Genomic DNA, 21,880 nt, shown 5'->3' with positions numbered 1-21,880 from the left:
CTAGCACCTAGTGAAAGCAAGTGTTCAATAAAAGTTGGCTGAATTATTATATTCAAAGAATATCATTCTTCTTATTTCTTTTGTGCATTTAATATATATTTTTCTTAAATAGGCCTCATAATGGAAAATGGGACTTGCATCTCCTTGGAAAACTGCCCATGCAATTTTCATGGATTAGCTTATTCAGTTGGCTCAAAAATTGAACAAGAATGTACTGAATGGTATGTGATCAATTACAGCTAATTATTTCTGGGTACCTGACTAGGTGACAATTTTACCTTGACATATGTTTAAGGAGATATACTTTTTACTGATTTTTCTTCCAAAAATTCTCAGACTCAGTTTCATTGTATTTAAAGCCTTTGGGAGGTAGGAGGGACCATCTATATTTTCTTTTATGATGTAACTCTTCTCACTTCTGTTGGTAATTCTATAAATTTTTATATCCATGTGATACACTGTTGAATAATCACTAATTTGCACATGCTTTTACTCATAGGATTTGACGGTTCTCTTGTCCTTCTGTATTGAGTACTTTAAAAAGTGACTCTTCATATCACCAATCTTGGGCCATGATTAGAGACTTTTCAACATTCTTAAATTAGCTAACTAGTTAGCTACTATAGCCAAAGATTAAATTCCTCCAGAGCAGTCTAAAAAGAAATAGAGGTATAAATGTCATTAGGCAATTTTCCCTTTGCTGTCTGTGTATATAACTGAAATACAATTGAAAACTAACCCTGTTCTTAGATACTGATTTGAATTCCTGCCTTTCAGAGATTATTCTTTCCTCCAAAATTCATTATCTGTTTGGTGGTAGAAGGCAGAATTTATCTTACAAAGGGGACATCTTATTTCTCTCTTTTAATGTCTGATGATCTGCAAAGCCAACTTTAAAAGTTTTTAGTAGATGACATGACTTATTAATCTTAACTCGTTGTATGTATTTCTCTAATGATACGGGTAAATGCTTTACTGTGTGTGGCCTTTTTTTTTGGTTTAAGCAATGAGGGAAGGACAGAAACAGAAGTTCTCTGTACTTTTGTTCTTGACTAATCTGTACTACCGTTGTATCATCTTCATTGATTTTTAAATATGGCATGCCATAAATAATAATTTAGGTACTGGCCAGTCCAAGTTTATCAGTTAATTGAACTTTTGGAGAGATATTTTTCAGGTCAGATTATTCTGAACCTAAGAAACATGATACATTCGATACATTAACCAATACATTATTGCAAACATTCACACAATTTCTCTGTGCAGTTAGATTAATATTTTTATCATTTTATTTAGTGTGTGTGTTGGTGGAGTTTGGAACTGCACTGAGCATGACTGCCCAGGTAATCTTTTAAAATGTTTTTAGAGAAAATGTCTTGATTTTCTTGAAACTGAGGAGGAAGCTTGCACTGATGTTTTATAAGGTCTTCTTATGTGTAACAAGAGATGTAATGATCTTTAAATCCAGATATTCAGAGGATAAGTGGAAAATTGAATAAATGATAGCTCTGAGCAGACAACTTTGGTAAAAATGTATGAAAATTGCACAAATATTATAAACTCTAAAAAAAAGTGGAATAGCCATCATTAAATACATTTAAAATTTAATCAAATAGTATAATTTAGCGAGTTTGTCAAACTAGTAAATTTTAAGCACTTTAACTATTCTTTTTGATACCTGAATAGTTACACTATTGGCCTACTGTTTTTTTTGACCTACTGCTTTTTAAGAATAAACATAACTTCTTCCTCCTTCTCCTTTTCTCCTTTTTCCTTCCTCTTCTCTTCCTCCCCCAACCCCTGCTTCTCCTTCTTCTAGTTCAGTGCTCCATTGTAGGTGATTCCCATTTTACGACTTTTGATGGTCGACATTATTCTTTCATTGGAATGTGCCAATACATCCTTGTAAAAGGAACTGGAAAAGATAAATTCACAATTACTTTACAGAAAGCTCACTGTGAACAGGTAAGAGCATTTCAAAATGACCAGAGGAGTGTTCATTTTTTTTTTTTTTGGCTCAAACTTCTTATCTAGGTTAAAAATAGTAACATGAATGGGTATAGTTGTTTTCTTCAAAAATCAGACACCATTGATTGTTAAGATGCATCATTATTCTGTATACCACAATGAAAAAAACATGTTGATGATTGATCTATGTATGCTATTAACTATATCATGTATCCTGATTTCAAAGATATCAAAATATTAAAAAGTCTTATATACTATATATTTATTGAATTTTCTTTCTTAAAAATAGTGTTTATATGTATAGATTTTTGAAACATTTCATATATGACTGCACAATAAGCAATGTTTTTTGTTGCCTCAAAACTGCTGTCTTAAAGATGATTTTTGACAGAGAATTTAACAAGTTTCACATCATTCTAAATAGATATGATGGCTCTTTTTTTTAGCATATGGGAATATTTATTTTAGACCTTTTCTTGAAATAAACACATCTATAATTTGTAAACAAAGAAACACAGGTCTTTCATTTCTCTTTCTAAATCAAGTAGTCAAAATTTTGCCAAAATGTTTTATTCTACTTTTATTCCAACATAAAATGGTTGTTTTCAACAAAATTCCAATCTAGTTTATGAGCTTTTTTTAGTTTGATTTTTTTTTTTCCTGTGCAGTATGTCAGAGTCTTAATTAGCTTTCTACATGGAATTGTAATTCTCTTGGTTCTTTTCTGTACTGAATTTTTTACATCTAAATACCACAGATGAATTTGGAAAGGTACTTTATATTCTATGGAAAAGTAATTCTTCGCACTTTATTGAAAACATTTCTATTTAATAATCTGTGAAAGGCATATATATGCACAAGGTGTATTTAACGTAAAGATATAGTTTATTAGTAATGGGGCTGCATGAGATTCACAATAAAATGTGTGACTACTTTATAATATTGCTTATCCTCTAGTCTTCTGTATACCAGAAATTTTTATCTGTGTGCGCTCTCTCCTTTCTTCTCTCCTTCACCTTCTCCCATTTCTCTCTTCCATTGTCCTTGTCCCTGACTAGGTCTCTCTTTTTCTCTCTCATTGCTTTAACTGATAATTTGATTTTTATGCAGAACCTTGGCTTGGTCTGCCTTCAGTCTGTAACTCTGATTCTGGAGGATGATTTTAACAAACAAGTGACCCTCAGTAGGGGAGGACAGATCCTCACCAGTCCCAACCAAGGCTTCAGTCTGAATGGTAAGAAGCAATGCCAGTGGTATACTTTTCTTACACTAACAATAACAACAACACAACCTCAATGGAGTCTTCTCCATTAACTGATGAACCTAACATTTATGGAGTGCCTATGTGTTTCCAGGTCCTCAGCCAAACTTAGTGGAGACCACCACGTTTATGGGGCTTAGTGTTTATCTCAAGTGGCATTAGTGTTTCTCTCTAGTGTCATATGGGACAGTGCAGACACAGAGTATTTCCATTGTTGCATAAAGTTCTATTGGGTAATGCTGTGCCTGGATATTTTCAGTTTGGATTTGATGCTGAAACAGTGGTAGCCATCTGAAAAACACTGAAAGAGGCTAGGGAGCTCAAGTGAAAATGGAGATAACTTGAGGTTTTGAAGATTGGCTTCCCTGATAGCTCAGTTGGTAAAGAATCCTCCTGCAATGCAGGAGATCCTGGTTCAATTCCTGGGCTGGGAAGATCTGCTGGAGAAGGGATAGGCTACCTATTCCAGTATTCTTGGGCTTCCCCAGTGGTTCAGCTGGTAAAGAATCTGCCTGCAATGCAGGAGACCTGGGTTCGATCCCTGGGTTGGGAAGATCTCCTGGAGAAGGGAAAGGCTACCCACTCCAGTATTCTGGCCGGGAGATTTCCATGGACTGTATAGTCCATGGGGCCACAAAGAGTCGGACGTGACTGAAGAACTTTCACTTCACTTCAAGTGGCCTAGAGTTTGGAAGAGGAAACATGCAAGTAAATGACCACTTAAAGATATGATAAACTCAAAGATATGCACAGAGACTTCGGGAGTCTAAATGATTAGGTATGTCTCACCCAGCACTGGGTGTGCTGGTGTGGTCAGGAAGCTCTTCTTAAAGAAAGGATATCCAGTTGAGCTTTTACAGCTGAGGAATTGCCAGGATGAAGGAGATGGGGAAAGTGTTCTAGGCATAGCAAAGAGGAGAACTATGGAGTATGTATACTAGCTTGGCATTGCTACAGCATGAAGAAGCTAAGTATAGAATGTCCAGAGATCAGAACAGGGAAGGAGATGGGCATGAGAATGAGGACGGCCTTACTTTTTTGAGTGAAGTATAGCTGACTTAAAGTTTCAGGTGTACAACAGTGATTCAAAATTTTAATAGATCAAAGCCATTACAAACAATGGCTGTATTTCCTTTTGCTGTACAATAGACATCCTTCTTGCTTATCTATTTTATACATAGTCATTTGTATCTCTTAATCTCATGGGGAAGGCCTTATATATAGGGCATTCATACTTTGTAATTTCCTGGGAGGCTGTGTTCATGCTCGTGTTTTAGTGTGGTTACTTATAACAGTCACTTTTGCTTTCAGAAGTGCTTGATTTGTATTATAAATTATACGCTCACTCAGTGTCATCCAAGGGTATTGATTGAACTTGATATGAAATTGATATGCAATTGTTATTATTTGACTTTATTCATGTACAAAGATGACAACCTCATATGCTTCAACCAAATAAGCAAGTGAGTTTTAATGAGGAGACTGACAGTTCTTTTCTTCTTGGTAGACTACTATAACAACACTATGGACATGGATTTGAGAAATGTTAGAAAGGAGACATGGAGAATAGTCAGGACATTATTAGAGTAGAGCATCGGAGAAGGCAATGGCACCCCACTCCAGTACTCTTGCCTGGAAAATCCCATGGATGGAGGAGCCTGGTAGGCTGAAGTCCATGGGGTTGCTAAGAGTCAGACACGACTGAGCGAATTCACTTTCACTTTTCACTTTCATGCATTGGAGAAGGAAATGGCAACCCACTCCAGTGTTCTTGCCTGGAGAATCCCAGGGACGGGGGAGCCTGGTGGGCTTCCGTCTATGGGATCGCACAGAGTCGGACACGACTGAAGCGACTTAGCAGCAGCAGCAGCAGCAGAGTAGAGCATATAAGGATTTGAGGAGAAACTGATACAAGGCAGTGACAGTAGAAAGGGAAAGAAGAAAACAGATTGAACTTTTAGTTAGGAAAAAAAGTGTTATCTGCTTGGCGATGGAAGGGCAATTAGAAAAAGGATCTGTTCAAAGAATAATCCTCAGATTTCTGGGTTTGATGACAGACTGATGACAGAAATTGTGATAGGGACTGCAGGAAAAACTTTTATGGTGGCGAAAGTCAGGTTCGGTCTTTTTTTTAAAACTGTTCATTGGAAGGACTGATGTTGAAGCTGAAACTCCAGTACTTTGGCCACCTGATGTGAAGAGGTGACTCATTGGAAAAGACCCTGATGCTGGGAAAGATAGAGGGCAGGAGGAGAAGGGGACGACAGAGGATGAGATGGTTGGATGGCATCACCCACTCAATGGACATGGGTTTGGGTGAACTCCAGGAGTTGGTGATGGACAGAGAGGCCTGGTGAGCTGCGGTTCATGGGGTCACAAAGAGTCGGTCACGACTGAGTGACTGAACTGAATTTATTTTAATTGGAAGATAATTACTCCACAATATTGTGATGGTTTTCGCCATACATCAACATGAATCTTGAACACAAGTTTCTCTTCTGTAAAGATATCTCATAAAATGATGCTTCTGTCGTGCTGTGCTCTCTTTTTCACTGAATGTCTAGAGGGAATGGGGAATTTTTGAAAAAGTGCCACTTCCTTATTGAATCATGACCAATTTGGGGGCCATAACACACACACACACACACACACACAAGTAAAGGAACACAGATCTAATTTTAAATGTCTGACTATTGAGTTGTGGTACATATATACAATGGACTATTACTCAGCCATTAAAATGAATACATTTGAATCAGTTCTAATGAGGTGGATGAAACTAGAGCCTATTATACAGAGTGAAGTAAGTCAGAAAGGAAAACACCAATACAGTATACTAACGCATATATATGGAATTTAGAAAGATGGTAACAATGACCCTGTATGTGAGACAGCAAAAGAGACACAGATGTATAGGACAGTCTGTTGGACTCTGTAGGAGAGGGAGAGGGTAGGATGATCTGAGAGAATAGCACTGATACATGTATATTACCATATGTGAAATAGATCACCAGTCCAGGTTCAATGCATGAGACAGGGTGCTCAGGGCTGGTACACTGGGATGACCCAGAGGGATGGGATGGGGAGGGAGGTGGGCGAGGGGTTCAGGATAGGGGACACATGTACACCCATGGCTGATTTATGTCAATGTATGGCAAAAACCACTACAATGTTGTAAAGTAATTAGCCTCCAATTAAAATACATAAATTAAAAAAAAAAGTCTGACTGTCTACCCTCACCCCTTATGAAATGCTTGCCAACTGAAATTACACATAAACCTGACATTCTGTTAAAATTATCTGCCCCTCCAGAAAGAAGGACAGAAGGGAAATGGAAGAAAAGAAAGCAGGCACAGGGTGGCAAAAATTGGCCCTGGGGCACAGAGAGCTGGGAAGAAGTCTTTTGGAAGCAGATCCCTGATGTTGCACATTAGCATTTCAGAGCATTGCCTGTGAATCTCAGAGCTGATTTATGTATGTTCTTTTCCTGCAGGAATTGTTGAAATTCAGACTCTGTCATCCTTATTTATTCTTCTAAAAACCACATTTGGTTTAAAGATTCTGTTCGCTGTAGATGGGGAAAGAATTTATATTCAGCTAACTAGTGCGTGGAAAAGAAGAACATTAGGTCTCTGTGGCACATTTAACGGGAACATAAGGGATGATTTTCTGTAAGTATGATCTCTGAACATGATGTGATGACTAGTAACTTAGAGGATATAAATTCTTACATTAAAAATGTTTACTTAACTGATAACAGCTTAGTCATCACTGTTCCAAGAGCTTGACATGGATTATTATATTTAAATATTGTAGGAATCCCCTGATTAGTCACTCTGTTTTATAGATAAAGAAGCTAACTGAAACACCAAAGTGACAAATAAATAGCTCAAAATCACTTAGCTCAAATCAGTGGAGCTGACTCTGAATTTAGTTACCAAGACTCAGAGCCTAAGGGCTACCCATGGAATAACTTCCCACTATTCTCTGTCACCTGTCAAGCTTAACAGTATTTTATTTTTCAAAAACTGCTGCCTTAAAAAAAGGCTTAGTATCATTTGGAATGAATGACAGTAAATTATACTTTAATAATATTGATATCACTTGGTATGAGTGATATCTCTAAAGCAACATTGTGGCATCTCAGTTAATTAGATTTTGTCATAGTTGGTGTTTTATTAGGGGAAAAAAAAGCAATAAAATACATTTATATCCCTTGTATTGACAAAGCACTTTCACCTACTTGTAGAAAAGCCCAGAGTATAGCTTAATATAAATGCTTGGCACACCTGTTATTGTGCTAAGCACTGTGGGAAAATTAGGGTAGTAACATGTGGTCCCCATTCTCAAGGAGCTGATGTTGCAGACTGGAGGGGACAGCTGTCTTTAAGAAGTAATTCATTCAGAACTTCCCTGGTGGTCACTGGACTTCGCCTTCCAGTGCAGGGGGTGTGGGTTTGATCCTAAAACTGGGAGCTAATATGCCACATCCTCATGGCCAAAAAAACCAAAACATAAACCAGAAGCAATATCGTAACAAATTCAACAAAGACTTTAAAAAGGTCCAGGTAAAAAAAATCTTTAAAAAAGAAACAATTTGTTCTAGGTAAGGTATTAAACATGCATGCATGCACACACACACATACAAACACATAAATCCTGAGGTAATTTCAAAAAGTTGTGTTGACCTGTGTGGCCGTGGCTAGTAGCACAGCAGAATTTTAAGTAGGCAAGTGTGGATTGGGTAGGCAGGGAATATTTCCTGAAGGAGCCATTTTCCAAATGCCATTTTAAAAAAAGCACTTCTGTGTATTTTTCCTGCTTTGGGTTCTTTTCCCTTCCTAATCTTCCTCCTTAACTCCTATTTATTTTCAAACCAACACAGTCATTATTTGCTTCAAAAAGTGAGTTTATATCCCATCAAAGTTAATTTTGACTCTATTATCTATGAACATCAGTCATTGATTTGTCTGATTTCCACTTAAAACTGCAAGAGCTTTGAGAATAAAGACCACATCCTCAATAAATCCTTTTATTCTTAACTAGCATAGAACCTTATATGCCCTAGACAGTTGAGCTGAATAGAGATAGGACCTTTGATATAGTACCAAGAAGAAAAATTGCATCAGCAAAGAGAAAGGGCTTTAAAATTTTTTTAATTTCAAAAGAGAGCTTCTTTTATCTTTTCTCATGTGTAATTTATTTGCTTTTAGGTCATTTAGGTTTTTGTTTCATTTATAGGTAGGTCAGAATATTGATATCTTTATCACATTTGTGAAACAGAAATATATTAAGTGACTTGGTTAAGATGTACAGAAGTGGCATTAAGCTTTCTTTCTCTTCCCGTTTGTCAGAATGGGTTAGTAGTCAATGTTTAACAGATGGTAGATATGTCTGCCTCTTTCTAAGGCACCATGTATAAACATTCAGGCCTGGTAACAGTGATGGATAATATTTCAGAGATAATTTTCAAACATTGTTTAGCTTTCCAGCATACGCAGTTAAAATTCCTTGCATCACAAAAGTTAATGTGAATCTTCAAACATAATGGAATGTGAAATATTAATTGCTTGAAAGTTTATTTTGTATGGCTTGTTTTAGTAAGTTAACCACGGTGAACTGAAAGGCTATTTTGTAAAACGAAATGCCGTAAATAAATAGGTCTACATTTTAGCTCCTATTTTTTGGTATTTATTATTTTAAGTGAATTAAGTGAAATAAAAGAGCCAAGCTCTGAGTCAGTTGCTCCTGGGAAGCCTGAGTACACCATCACCTTGACCAGTTATCTTATTGTGCTTTGTAGGGTGGAGAGGGATGGAGAGGCAAAGAAGGAGAAGACCTAGTTCAGGTTATGCAATTCCTGTGAGTTTGTGTTCTCGTTGGGAGCAAAATGAGATTTTGGATTGGGTGTTTGTTATAATTCTATATAGTTTAGAATAGTTTTATTTTGAGGGATAGGAAAAAGAAGGAAAGTGAAGTCGCTCAGTTGTGTCTGACTCTCCGACCCCTTGGACTGTAGCCTATGAGGCTCCTCCATCCATGGAATTTTCCAGGCAAGTGTACTGGAATGGGTTGCCATTCCTTCTCCAGAGGATCTTCCCCACCCAGGGATCCAACCCGGGTCTCCTGCATTGCAAGCAGATGCTTTTACCATCTGAGCCACGAGGGAAGCTAAAAAGAAGGAAAGAATGGATATAAGGAATGAGGATTGTGGAGTGGCTTGTGTGGCTCCCTTTTCTTCTCCTGTCTCAGTCACTGTGATGAGAAGCTCTGTATAGCTTTGTAATGGTGATTGAAATAAATGGTAAGCCAAGTAGTTATGCTTACTAAGACATTAAAAGGGCCAAGATAAATGCTGGTCTACTGCTTGGCCATGCTGTAGCAATTAATGCTGTTATGGCTTGCATTAGTAAAGTTTTGCTTGGTCAGATCTTCCTACAGGAAACCTAGTCCAACCTGATTCTCTAAGTGGTTCTGACGGTATTTGACACAGTTCCAGTAGGGATTGTCTCTCAGTATCTAGCGTCTGAAGAGTTAATAAATCTTGACCGCTGGAGGGAGCGTTTTAGTGTCAGACTCTTAAACATTGTTGTGGCTTATAAGCCTAAAGGGTAGATATTTCTATTCCATTTTGGTTTGTTGAGTAAACTTGGATGAAGAGTGTTACTTATACCATTTCTCCTCAATTTTCATTTTGTCTGTTTGCCCAACTTCACAATGGAGCCTCAGCATTTCAGGCCTCATAATGAAAATTGAAGGATCCCAGAAGTATAGACTATGTATTGTTTAGGACATTTGTCTTTACCTTGAAAAGAATCATGTGAGCTCCCTACCCCTACCTCCCTAAACACATTGATGTTTTGGTTGTTTGCATTTTCATTAAGTTGGTGTGAATTACATTTGAATCTCCACTCTTTGACACTGAGTGTTACCAGCTGAGTGAACGTTAATATTTTCTCTAAGCTTCTGCTTTTCCTTCTCTCTAAAGTGGGGATAAATGTGTTTTCTTCACAAGGCTTATTGAAGTGATTATTAAATAAAATCATATATGTCCAAGATTTGACATGGTGTAAAGTCTTAATAACAGGAAGCTAAAACCATGTGTATTTTAAAATGTAATAAAACACTTCAAACTCTAAGATATTCTTGTAGATTAAAAAAGTAGTATTCTTTTTTCAATATCTGAAGACTCTGAAGGAAGGAAATAAATGGGAGAGACTAAGAGAATATTTGCTTTCTAGTTCTCCATCAGGCATGATAGAAGGTACCCCACAACTTCATGCAAATGCATGGAGAGTTTCTTCAACTTGTTTTGCACCTGTTCATGTTCCTGTGGTGGACCCCTGCAACATTAATCAACAAAACAGTAAGTCTTTCTGCATGTAAACCTAGGAAAAAGTTCTCTTTATTACTGTAATTTTGTAAAATTAGTGATTTTAAATTCTCATTTTCTTATGATAAATCAATGCCATTCCTTATGTATTTTTGTTTAATACATATGCATCTTTATGCAATCTAGGGTACTTTAAAAAAGAACTCCAGAAGATGACTATTTCATTTATTATTCTGCATTCATAAATTTCCTTGTTTTAGGTGCTCAGAAATCCCTCAGTCGTCCTCAAATGTGACCTAGCGTTTTGTATGTTTCAGATTCTTTAAATGCTAAAGAAAAATCTCTGGAGTATTATAATGCTCGTATAATCTTGGGATGTTCAGTTTTGGTTCTGCAGCATGACAGTGCATGTGAATTCCTGTTTATTACTGTCACATGATGAGTTCCTACTCACAGAACATATTACTGCTTCATAAGCAGGAGGCCAGTGATCCAGAAAGGCTTTGTGCCATCAGGTGTGCGAGGATGTGAGATGCTCACATTCCAGAGTTTCCGTTTACAGCGATAGTGCAACTCACATGCCAATAATTTGGGGCTGGACTTTTTTTTTTACTAAAGCCACAGCAGACCATGGGAAAGGCTGGTTTACTATTCAATAAAATAAGGCACTTTTTTTGGTAAAATCACTTTGTGAAAAAAGTTGATGTGCATGCTTAAATAGACATTTTTATAATTTAATATTGTTCCTTTAATTATTTTGGCTAGCTTACTGTTATTTTGTGGTGGTTTTTCAGAGGGATTCTGTTTATTGTTCTGTGGTCCTTATTATTAACTTGTGGTTTTAGTGTCCTGGAAAGAACACAAGATAATCTTGATTTTGTGTGTGTGTGGGGGGTGGGGGTGGGGGGTGCTCAGTCATGTCCAACTCTTGGCGATCCCATGGACTGTAGCCTGCAGAGCTCCTTAGTCCATGGAATTTTTCCAGGCAAGAATACTGGAGTGGTTTTCCATTTCCTACTCCAGGCATCTTCTTTTACTACTGGCTTTTTATCTAGGTCAACTTCTAAACTTAAAGACGTTTGTTAACATCTTGGGTCATTTTTCCTATCTATAGTAAGAGGAATAGACTAGAGTCTTTTGCTTTCTATGATTTAATGCTTTGAACCTCATTTCCATTTAACAACACTTTCCTTCCCATTCTCTCCTCAACTTTTTACTAATAGATCTAGTCCTTCTCATTTCATTTTTCTTGCTCAGTTTGTTTCTAAATTTTTCAGTTCCTTCCTTGATAATTCGATAAATATATTTTTAATGTTCTTATTAGTATGTACCTTTTATTTATTTATTTATTAAGCTTATCTTTTATTCCATTACTCTGTTGCATTGCATTGATTATTTTCAAATACTAAACTAAACTTTCATTCATAGGATAAACCTTATTTGGTGATGATGGATTAGCATCATCATTAGCATTTTTATGTATTACTAGATTGCTGTTATTTTGTTAAAGATATTTTACTTATATTATGAAGGACATTTGTTTATATTTTTCTTTCAGTGTCTGTGAGATTTGTGGTATCAGGGTTATGCTAGTCTAAAATTAAGTGGCCAGCATGTTTGATTGAAATTTTGATTGAATTTACCAATGAAGCTATCTAGACTTTGATTGAATGTTTGATTGAATTTACCAAGGAAGCTATCTAGATTTCAAGTTTTCTTCATTAAATTATTTTTGATCTCTTGAAAAAAAACAGCATGTAAAACTTGGAGTAGAGTCCAGTTGATGAATTCAGTTTTTCTCTGGTTGTTTCTTTAATGACTTCCTTTATTACCTGTTATTTTGTTACATATATATATTTATCACTTTTGTCCCCGTATCATATATCTTCTATGACTTATATGTTTTAGATATTCTTTTTCTTCATGTTTGCCTTGAACAATTTTTTTTTAATTTCAAATAGGTAAATTCAAAAACGTCCCAAGAAAGTAAAGTAAATAGACAAAAGTCAATTCTAATGTGTATTCTGAAGGATATTTTTAAACAAAGATTTTCTGAGTCACCCTTTCACTTAATGTCAGTAGGAATATTTTTTGATCTACAAATCCTTAGAGCATATGATACAAGTCTTTGCTTGGAGATCCTGGTGATTGGAAGTGTGCATGCCAATAGTACACTGTTACATAGTCTGAATCATTTGTTTTCACATGTTATGTGCTTAACAATACAAAAATATAATACTCAGGTAACTACTCATAATTAGCATGTGTTTCCAATAATATTTTTTAAATACTTCACAAAATAAGTTCAGCATAATTCCTTAATAGTGAACAAATTCTAAAACTCTAGCAGCTCATCTTGTCTCTCAAAGACAACGACAACTCCACGACTGATTAATTTTTATCCCGTGAGGAAATCAGTGCAATTGAGATCCATTACACCAAGAAATCACACTAGGCTTTTTCAGAAAGATGAAATCTAGATTGTTTTGTCAAACTTGGTTGCTCCCACTGAGAATTATATCTGATCAGTCTTTCTCAAGGGAAAAAGTCAACAAATTCAAGATCTGATTACACATATCCCCTCAAAGACTTGGTAGTGGTACCTCAGAGCCTTTAGCATATGCTCCATTATCAATTTCTATTAATTATTCATTTATTCACAGATTCATTTATCAAACAGTATTGAGCTCCTAATATTTACCAGACATTGAGCACTGTGCCAGTGTGGATATTGCATTCAGTGATTATGTGCCATCCACCTCATTACCATTTACCTCAGAGTCTCCATTGGGGTGAGACGATTCCCAGTCCTTCCTGGATAATGTATCCTGGGGAGTTGCTGTAACATCCATAACCTAACACTATTTTTATTGTGTGTGGTTGTCTGGAGATAAACCTTCTAATACTCATCAATTATTTATAGCAAAATTGGGGTGATTTCCCAAGATGATCCACAGGCAATGGGGTAATTGAGGCCACTTCTATCAGTGAACCCTTCTGATACTCAAGTTATTCAGGTATGACACAATATCTTTTTTTGCTAAAAGAATATTAAATATGGAGTAAGTGCTGTTACCAATATTACTGAAAATACCCCCACCCCCCAAAAAAAGTATAAGCTGAAGATACTCTTATTGAATGCGCAGTACAGTGTATTTCTAGGAAAACAAGATGCCTTGGCTAGTGCTGGAATTTGATACTTAGGGGTATTTGATACTAGCTAGACTAGTAAATGAAGGGCTAATGGGGTTCTTTGTCTGTTAGTTGGATATGCAGCACACTGTGATGTTATCTACCAGGAGCTCTTTGCTCCTTGCCACATCTACATTAGCCCTGGGCTATACTATCAGCTGTGCCGCCACGATGCATGCAAGTGTGGAAGCGCCTGCCTGTGCAACGCTCTTGCCCACTATGCCTACCTCTGTGGCCAGCGTGGCATTCCCATCGACTTCAGAGCTCAGGTTTCATTCTGTGGTGAGTATGATGGCAGTGGCCCTGATGAAGATGATCAAATAGCACTTCAGAGATTTTTGCATTTGTAATGACTGCTATTTTTTTTAATAAAAAGTCAACATTTGCTTAAGTTATTTGAAATACTAATATAATGTGTCAACATGAAAAAAATGGGGGATTACTTTATTTCTTAAAATTGGTGCTCTGTTACATAAGACAATACCTTTTGACTATTTTTACCATAAGCAAAATTAGAGTGTAGCTATCCTGGCTTCTCCTGTATTACGAGCAGATTTCTTCTCATCTAGAAGTTGGCAAATTAAACCCTTGGGCTTCCTGTATTTTGTAAATAAATTTTACTGCCCATATGTTTGCATATTTAGCTACAAGGGTAGAGCTGGGTAGTTGTAACAGAGACTGAATGGCCTGAGAAATTTTAACTATTCACCATTTCAGTTCAGTATGGCCTGAGAAATTGAAACTATTCACCATTCAGTTCAGTTCAGTTGCTCAGTTGTATCCAACTCTTTGTGACCCCATGGACTGTAGTACGCCAGGCCTCCCTGTCCATCACCAACTCTCAGAGCTTGCTCAAACTCATGTCCATTGATTTGGTGATGCCATCCAACCATCTCATTCTCTGTCGTCCCCTTCTCCTCCTGCCTTCAATCTTTCCCAGCATCAGGGTCTTTTCAAATGAGTCAGTTCTTGGCATCAGGTGGCCAAAGTATTGGAGTTTCAACTTATCCTCAGACCTTCTAATGAATATTCAGGACTGATTTCCTTTCAGATTGACTGATTTGATCTCCTGGCAGTCCAAGGGACTCTTAAGAGTCTTCTCCAACACCACAGTTCAAAAGCATTAATTCTTGGTGCTCAGCTTTCTTCATAGTCCAGCTCTCACATCCATACATGACTACTGGAAAAACCATAGCTTTGACTAGATGGACCTTTGTTGACAAAGTAATGTCTCTGCTTTTTAATATGCTGTCTAGGTTTGTCATAGCTTTTCTTCCAAGGAGCAAGTGTCTTTTACGTTCATGCCTGCAGTCACCATTTGCAGTGATTTTGGAGCCCAAAAAAATAAAGTCTGTCATTGTTTCCATTGTTTCCCCATCTATATGCCATGAAGTGATGGGACCTGATGTCATTATCTTCATTTTTTGAGTGTTGAGTTTTAAGCCAACTTTTTGATCTTCTCTTTCACCTTCATCAAGAGGCTCTTCTGTTCTTCTTCACTTGCTGCCATACGGTGGTGTAACCTGCATATCTGAGGTTATTGATATTTCTTCCAGCAACCTTGATTCCAGCTTGTGCTTCATCCAGCCCAGCATTTCAAATGATGCACTCTATATAGAAGTTAAATAAACAGGGTGACAATATACAACCTTGACGTACTCCTTTCCCTATTTGGAACCAGTCGGTTGTTCCATGTCCAGTTCTAACTGTTGCTTCTTGACCTGCATACAGGTTTCTCAGGAGGCAGGTCAGGTGGTCTCATATTCCCATCTCTTAAAGAATTTTCCACAGTTGATTGTGATCCACACAGTCAAAGGCTTTGGTGTAGTCAATAACGCAGAAGTAGATGTTTTTCCAGAACTCTCTTGCTTTTTCCATGATCCAGAGGATGTTGGCAATTTGATCTCTGGTTCCTCTGCCTTTTCTAAAACCAGCTTGAACATCTGGAAGTTCATGGTTCACATATTGTTGAAGCCTGGCTTGGAGGATTTTGAGCACTACTTTGCTAGCCTGTGAAATGAGTACAATTGTGTGGTAGTTTGAACATTCTTTGGCATTGCCTTTCTTTGGGATTGGAATGAAAACTGCCCTTTTCCAGTCCTGTGGCCAATGCTGAGTTTTCCAGATTTGCTGGCATATTGAGTGCAGCACTTTCACAGCATCATCTTTTAGGATTTGAAGTAGCTCAACTGGAATTCCATCACCTCCGCTAGTTTTGTTCATAGTGATGCTTCGTAAGGCCCACTTGACTTTGCACTCCAGGATGTCTGCTCTAGGTGAGTAATAACACCATCATGGTTATCTTGGTCATGAAGACATTTTTTGTATAGTTTCTGTGTGTTCTTGCCACCTCTTCTTAATATCTTCTGCTTCTGTTAGGTCCATACCATTTCTGTCCTTAATTGTGCCCATCTTTATATGAATCGTTTCCTTGGTATCTCTAGTTTTCTTGAAGAGTTCTCTAATCTTTCCCATTCTATTGTTCCTCTATTTCTTTGCACTGATCACTGAGGAAGGCTTTCTTATCTTCCTTGCTATTCTCTGGAACCATTAGCTTATTCCAAAAAAAGTTTGCTGACTTCTGCTGTAGTCCATCTTTTCAGCTGAGTTAGATGATTTTTTTGGAGGCATCGGTTAAGAGCCTATCAGTTCCTTGCCTTGAGAAGGACCAACTTTCATTTTCCATTTCCTTAAGAGTTAAATATAAAGTCGAAAATCACTTTGACCCACCCTCGCTTTCTCTACTTCAAGTTTTGGATTTTTTTTCTCTCTTTACCGCTGTCATCCAAAGAAGTTATCTTCCATTCCCCTCCACCCTGGCTTTTTTTTTCTCACAAGAGCAGTTGTATGATTAACATTATTTCAGTTGTTTTTCCCAGCATTTCTGAGGTGTCTGTGCAAGTGTGTTTTTAGAATATTTTAGTTTGCCTACTTTAATCAATTCAGTTTTTTTCTAAAAAGAAATTGGAAGGATTTAGCCAAAGATATAGACATGATTTAATAGGCAAAAAACAGGATCTGTGAGCATAGATCAATAAAATCAAGTTTTGTGTTACTTGTAGATGACAAAGCTTACTTAGGATTAAATAACGTCATAAAGAAGATGATGCCAACATAGCGGTAAACAAGTTTAAAATGTGAGGACAGTAGGTTTATTTAGACGGATAAAATTCTTTAAATATATCAAGAAAATTATAGCACAGGCTGTAAAAGAATGATATGAAATGTCACACTTAAATATAGTTCACATAGAAATTTTATTCCTCTCTGGTTAAACTTCTATTGAGGCAAAGAGTTGCTTGCTTATTTATTTATGTTATAGCAGTCGGTAGTGTCCTCGGTTTACTGGTGTGGCAGACCTTCTGCTTTGGTGATCTGTGTCTATCGTGGACTCGTCTCCCAGCACACCGTGCTCTGGCCTGTGCGCTCTCTCTCAGTTGCTGCTTCTCTGTCCTCAGGGGTGGTGTGTCAGAAAGGCATGATGTACCATCACTGCTCTTCCTTCTGCCGCCGCTCCTGCGTCTCCCTCTCCGCCCCAGAGCAGTGCAACGATGACTGTGCGGAAGGCTGCAACTGTCCTGAAGGCAAATACTATGAAGACACGCTGAGCTTTTGTGTTCCCATGTACGTCCCAGAAATGTGTTGACAGCATCCAGTTTTTAACCTCTTGTCTCCCTTACAGGATAAAGGGGCTGCCATGCCTGTTTCTTTTCTCCCCGTCTTTTTAAAAAAAAATCTAATCGACTCAGAACCATAAGTTTTTTTCCACTATTAAATGTCAGTTTTTCCGTAAAATAAGTGGGCATATATGCAAGCATCTGCTTGTGAGTTGTTTCTTTAATATTTCTTAATATCCTTACTCTTATGTATTTATTTGTTAACCCTGTATGTACTCACAAATCGCTGCAGAAAGAGCTAAGGAATCTGATGAGTCACCCCGAAGTTCATTCCCACGTGCTTTTGCCGTATCAATAATAATAGCAAGGTTTATGTTTCTCTGTCATGTGGCAAATTGTAGTAGCAGGATTGTAATGTCTCTCAGCATTCAGAAATTTCTCAAATCTCACATGACATAAAGACTTTGTTGTCTACATAGAGTTACACGATAGATTGGTTGTATTTCTCTGAAGTGCCTCCAGGGACATTTTTGTGAGAGAGACAACATAGTCTGTACTGTGACGAAACAATACAGAGTATGAGTTTTGGGAAACAAAATCTAAAGCTGCACAAGATTTCACATTTGCAGAATTGCATGGAATTTTGTGCAGTAATGTTATTGCTAGACTGTGCCTTAAAAGTACCAATACAGCATGTGGTCTGCTTGAATTTCAGTGTTTTTTTTTTTTCTTAAATATATCCTATTTTGTTAACTTAACCTTTTTTTTTCCCCCTTACAGATTTCACTGCCGGTGTCATTACAGAGGCAGTATTTACCAACCCGGAGAGCTCATCCCAACACCCTCAGGCTTATGGTAGATTTCAGTAACGGTGATTGTTCTTGACAAATGACATGGAGTAATGTAAATTCTTAACCAAATCCATAAATTGAAATATGACATCCGTAATTTGAAAAATACAGATAACCTTAATATATAAACTTTTAAACCATATGTGTGACATTTATATATATGTAACCCAAATATATACATATATACATATGTTCATTAAACCACACACTCACATATATACATATATATATATTTCATTTCAACGTGAATGCCTTAATCTTATGCTCATAACTGCAGAAAAGAGCTATGAGTTAAAGTGTCAGACAGTGAAATGGAATGCCTCTGATCAGTTCTCAATAGTTAAGGGTGAGATGGCTCTCCCCTTAGTTCTCAAATAATAGTTAAGGGTGAGATGAATGGTCAGATGCTGTAAGTTACTGAGGCGTTTTAGTTTTGTGGCTTATCCATTGGCTCAGAAAATGCAGTTTCAAATTGGAATTCACCATGTCACCCTCTGGAGTCAGAGTGTTGCCTCCCAAAGGACAGCCATTCTAGTGAGAAAATGCTTATTCATAAGAAAACACTCCTTCGAGTTGTAACCTGTTAAAAATGTAGACATGTCCATGCAGCAGTCCTCGTAGATCTATATCCAACTCCTAACCTCCTTTTAGTTGCACCATAGAACCCACAGATAAGAACAGACGTAAGAGGGTAGTAATAATAAGCATTGCAATAATCATATCTGCCCTTTCCTGTGCACTTTCTGTAGTCCTGGTATCACTCTACGAGTTTTACATCTATTAAAACACCCATCACTCTAACCCTAAGAGGCAGGTACAGTTGCTGCAGCCCCCGTGTGCAGGTGAGGAAATGAGGCACAGACAGTTAAGCACCTTGGTAACAAAGCCAGGATTCGTTCCTGGACAGCCTGGCTCTGCAGTGCTTGCTCTGTTGTCTGTTTTGCTTTGCAGCTTATTTTGTATCCTGGCAGAATATTGTTTATGCACAGTTTGTATTTACTGCTATGTGCATCTCCCTTCCTTTCCCTCGGTCGAGATGCAAAGGCAACCAGCTCTTGGCTCTGTCTACAGCAGGTTGTGCTATTAGCCAGAGTTTCCCAAGCCACAAATCTGGGAGCCGTCTTTGACTCTCTCCTCCTCTTCAACACCCCTACCCAGTACACTGCCAATGACTTTAGATTTTATTTTTTCCATGCAGTTGGAATCCATTTCCTCCTTTCTGTCACCACTGTCTTAGCAATGCCTCTCAACATCTCTTCCCTGGACGTTTCTACTTGATCTTCTTGTCTTTAGTTTTGTCTCCTTCCATCCTACCAAGATGCTATATTGTTCTTAAACTTAACATAATTGAATTTAAGTAAACTTGCAAAAACAAAGGAACCTTCCCACCTCAGTGAGAAAAAAAAAATTCCATTTGTCCCATGGTCTCATTTGCCATTCCTCTTAAAAAGCCCGTGTCCCAGAATCAGTATGATATGAAAGGCCTGGTTCTGTGACCTGAGATCCCTGTGTCTCGGTCCCTCTCTGCCGTTCGCAGTGTGAGTCATATTTCTGAGGGTCATCCTAGTGTTAGATGAGGAAGAAGCATATTTTTTGTATGACATGGCCCTTCTCTGTTAGTCAGCTTCTTCATCTGGGCTCAAATATAGAAAACATGATCTAGTCCAGAGCTCGAGGCAAAACTGTTTATGTTGGGCTTATTGAGAATTGGTGTAAAAATCTTTCCTTATCATGATAACTCCTTAAGTGATTTTCACAATTCATATTGCCTGAATTTGGTTTTTGCCTTATGCCCTGACTTTGGAACTCAGGTTTTAAGATGTGACCCCACTGTCTCTTCTGCGCTGCTGCCAGAATGACTTTCCTAGAATTCAAACCAACAATATAACATCTCTGTTTAAGGTCTTTAGTGACTCACTTCAGGGATAAGGTCTTAGTGTCCTAATAGAAGCTGGTCTTTGACACTTTGCTGAAGGCCTCTCCGGTTACGTTGCATAGAAAGCTATTCCACCCCTACATCTTCACTCAGTGTGACAACATTCCTACTTTATCTATATTGTAACCTCCATGCTGTCTTCAAAATTTTGCAGACTTTATCTTCTTTGACTGCCCTAATGTCAATTGCTAACAGATTTTGAAACATTGTTATGTGCTTTACTTGTATTAATATATCTTAAACATTTGTATGTTTCATGTCACACTGGCTCAGTTATTTATTTGTACGTCTTTCTCTCCTACTGGAACGTAGTAGGCGCTTGGGTAAAGACTAAGAATTTTGGTCATTGAATTCTCCATGCTAATCACAGTGCCTCACACAGATACACAGATTTTGATAAAAATCTGCTGAACTGAAATAGCTCTCTTCAAATCAGTTCTAAACCAATAACTTATTTACAAAAACTTCTGGGAAAAAAAATCTTTTTTGTCAATTCTTGCATGTTATATTGTTTTTTAAACAGAAAAGTCTTGAGGTTTGTTTCATGAATTAACTATCTGTTTACTTCTACTAGCCAGTGTTCAAATGGGACTGTGAAATGTGATGAATTAGCAACGCCCTCTACTGGTAAGATCTAGATAGATGTTTTTCTTAGAGAGGAGGCTCTAGTACCGTCCCTACTCTTAGGGCAGAAGTTTTAAATTCATCACAGCCCCCCTTGCGAATGCACATGGAGGAATAGCCTTAGGAATGCTTTTCTACATGGTGCTCTGGTGCTTCCTAACTTTTTCACCTCCAGAATTATAATATTTGTTGGACAGTGTGGGGTGAACATGTAAGGCTGCTTAGGGCAGAGCTGATCAACCAGGGAGGCTGCCTGATGCTCCCTATCCCAGCACCACCTCAGGTCTGCCAAACGCTTTCGGGATATGTATCCAGGCACCTGTTGGAAGTCACTTGTGCAATAGCAGTTGGGAAACCCTACTCCAGATCAGCAATTCTTAGATTCCGAATGTACACACAAAAAACCTAGGGATTTTGTTAAAATATTGATTCTGATTCAGTAGGTCAGGGTGATGCCTGCAACATTTCTGTTGATGGCCAAAGTGATGCTAATGATACGGGGTTCAGGGCTACATTTTAAGTAGCAAAGCTTTAGGACTAGCCATCAATTATCAATGGTATGTAAAATGACATCGACTGCCACCTCTTTTGAAAATATATTATGATTGCATATCATTCCTGAAGATCATATATGTTAGGAGACCCTTTATATTACTTATTTTTCACCACACAGAAAGCCTCAAATTTATGGTCACTGGGGAGAAATTCTAGGCAAATACTAAACAAAGCTACTTTCTGTTGATTTTAATGCATAGCAAGAGTGTAGGCTGATAAAACCAACTGTGAGCTATTGCTTTGTTATTTATTTGCACAGTTATAAATTTTCTAAATTAGCTTTGAGTTAATTATATGCCCTTGATTCAGTGTATCAGGATTCAGGCTGTCTAGGGCTTATTTACGGAGAAGACAATGGCAACCCACTCCAGTACTCTTGCCTGGAAAATCCCATGGACCGAGCAGCCTGATGGGCTGCAGTCCATGGAGTCGCTAAGAGTCGGACACGACTGAGCGACTTCACTTTCACTTTTCACTTTCATGCATTGGAGAAGGAAATGGCAACCCACTCCAGTGTTCTTGCCTGGAGAATCCCAGGGACGG

At 37.7% G+C, this 21,880-nt stretch overlaps 1 protein-coding gene across 1 annotated transcript in view; it reads left to right on the top strand.

Annotated features, from left to right (window-relative positions):
* OTOGL (otogelin like) overlaps positions 1–21,880 on the top strand; it is a 169,905-nt gene that overhangs the window by 35,680 nt on the left and 112,345 nt on the right. Inside the window, exons 11-20 of the mRNA XM_070370120.1 lie at positions 113–221; positions 1,297–1,343; positions 1,820–1,965; positions 3,079–3,202; positions 6,723–6,900; positions 10,471–10,595; positions 13,827–14,036; positions 17,213–17,378; positions 18,152–18,226; positions 20,733–20,785. Coding sequence (XP_070226221.1) covers positions 113–221; positions 1,297–1,343; positions 1,820–1,965; positions 3,079–3,202; positions 6,723–6,900; positions 10,471–10,595; positions 13,827–14,036; positions 17,213–17,378; positions 18,152–18,226; positions 20,733–20,785 — 1,233 coding nt within the window. The remainder of the gene's footprint in view (positions 1–112; positions 222–1,296; positions 1,344–1,819; positions 1,966–3,078; positions 3,203–6,722; positions 6,901–10,470; positions 10,596–13,826; positions 14,037–17,212; positions 17,379–18,151; positions 18,227–20,732; positions 20,786–21,880) is intronic.

Source organism: Bos mutus, chromosome 5, assembly GCF_027580195.1.
Source record: "Bos mutus isolate GX-2022 chromosome 5, NWIPB_WYAK_1.1, whole genome shotgun sequence".
Classification (NCBI taxonomy): domain Eukaryota; kingdom Metazoa; phylum Chordata; class Mammalia; order Artiodactyla; family Bovidae; genus Bos; species Bos mutus.
The sequence above is the reverse complement of the archived record's forward strand: the minus strand, read 5'-3'. Positions and strand labels throughout refer to the sequence as shown.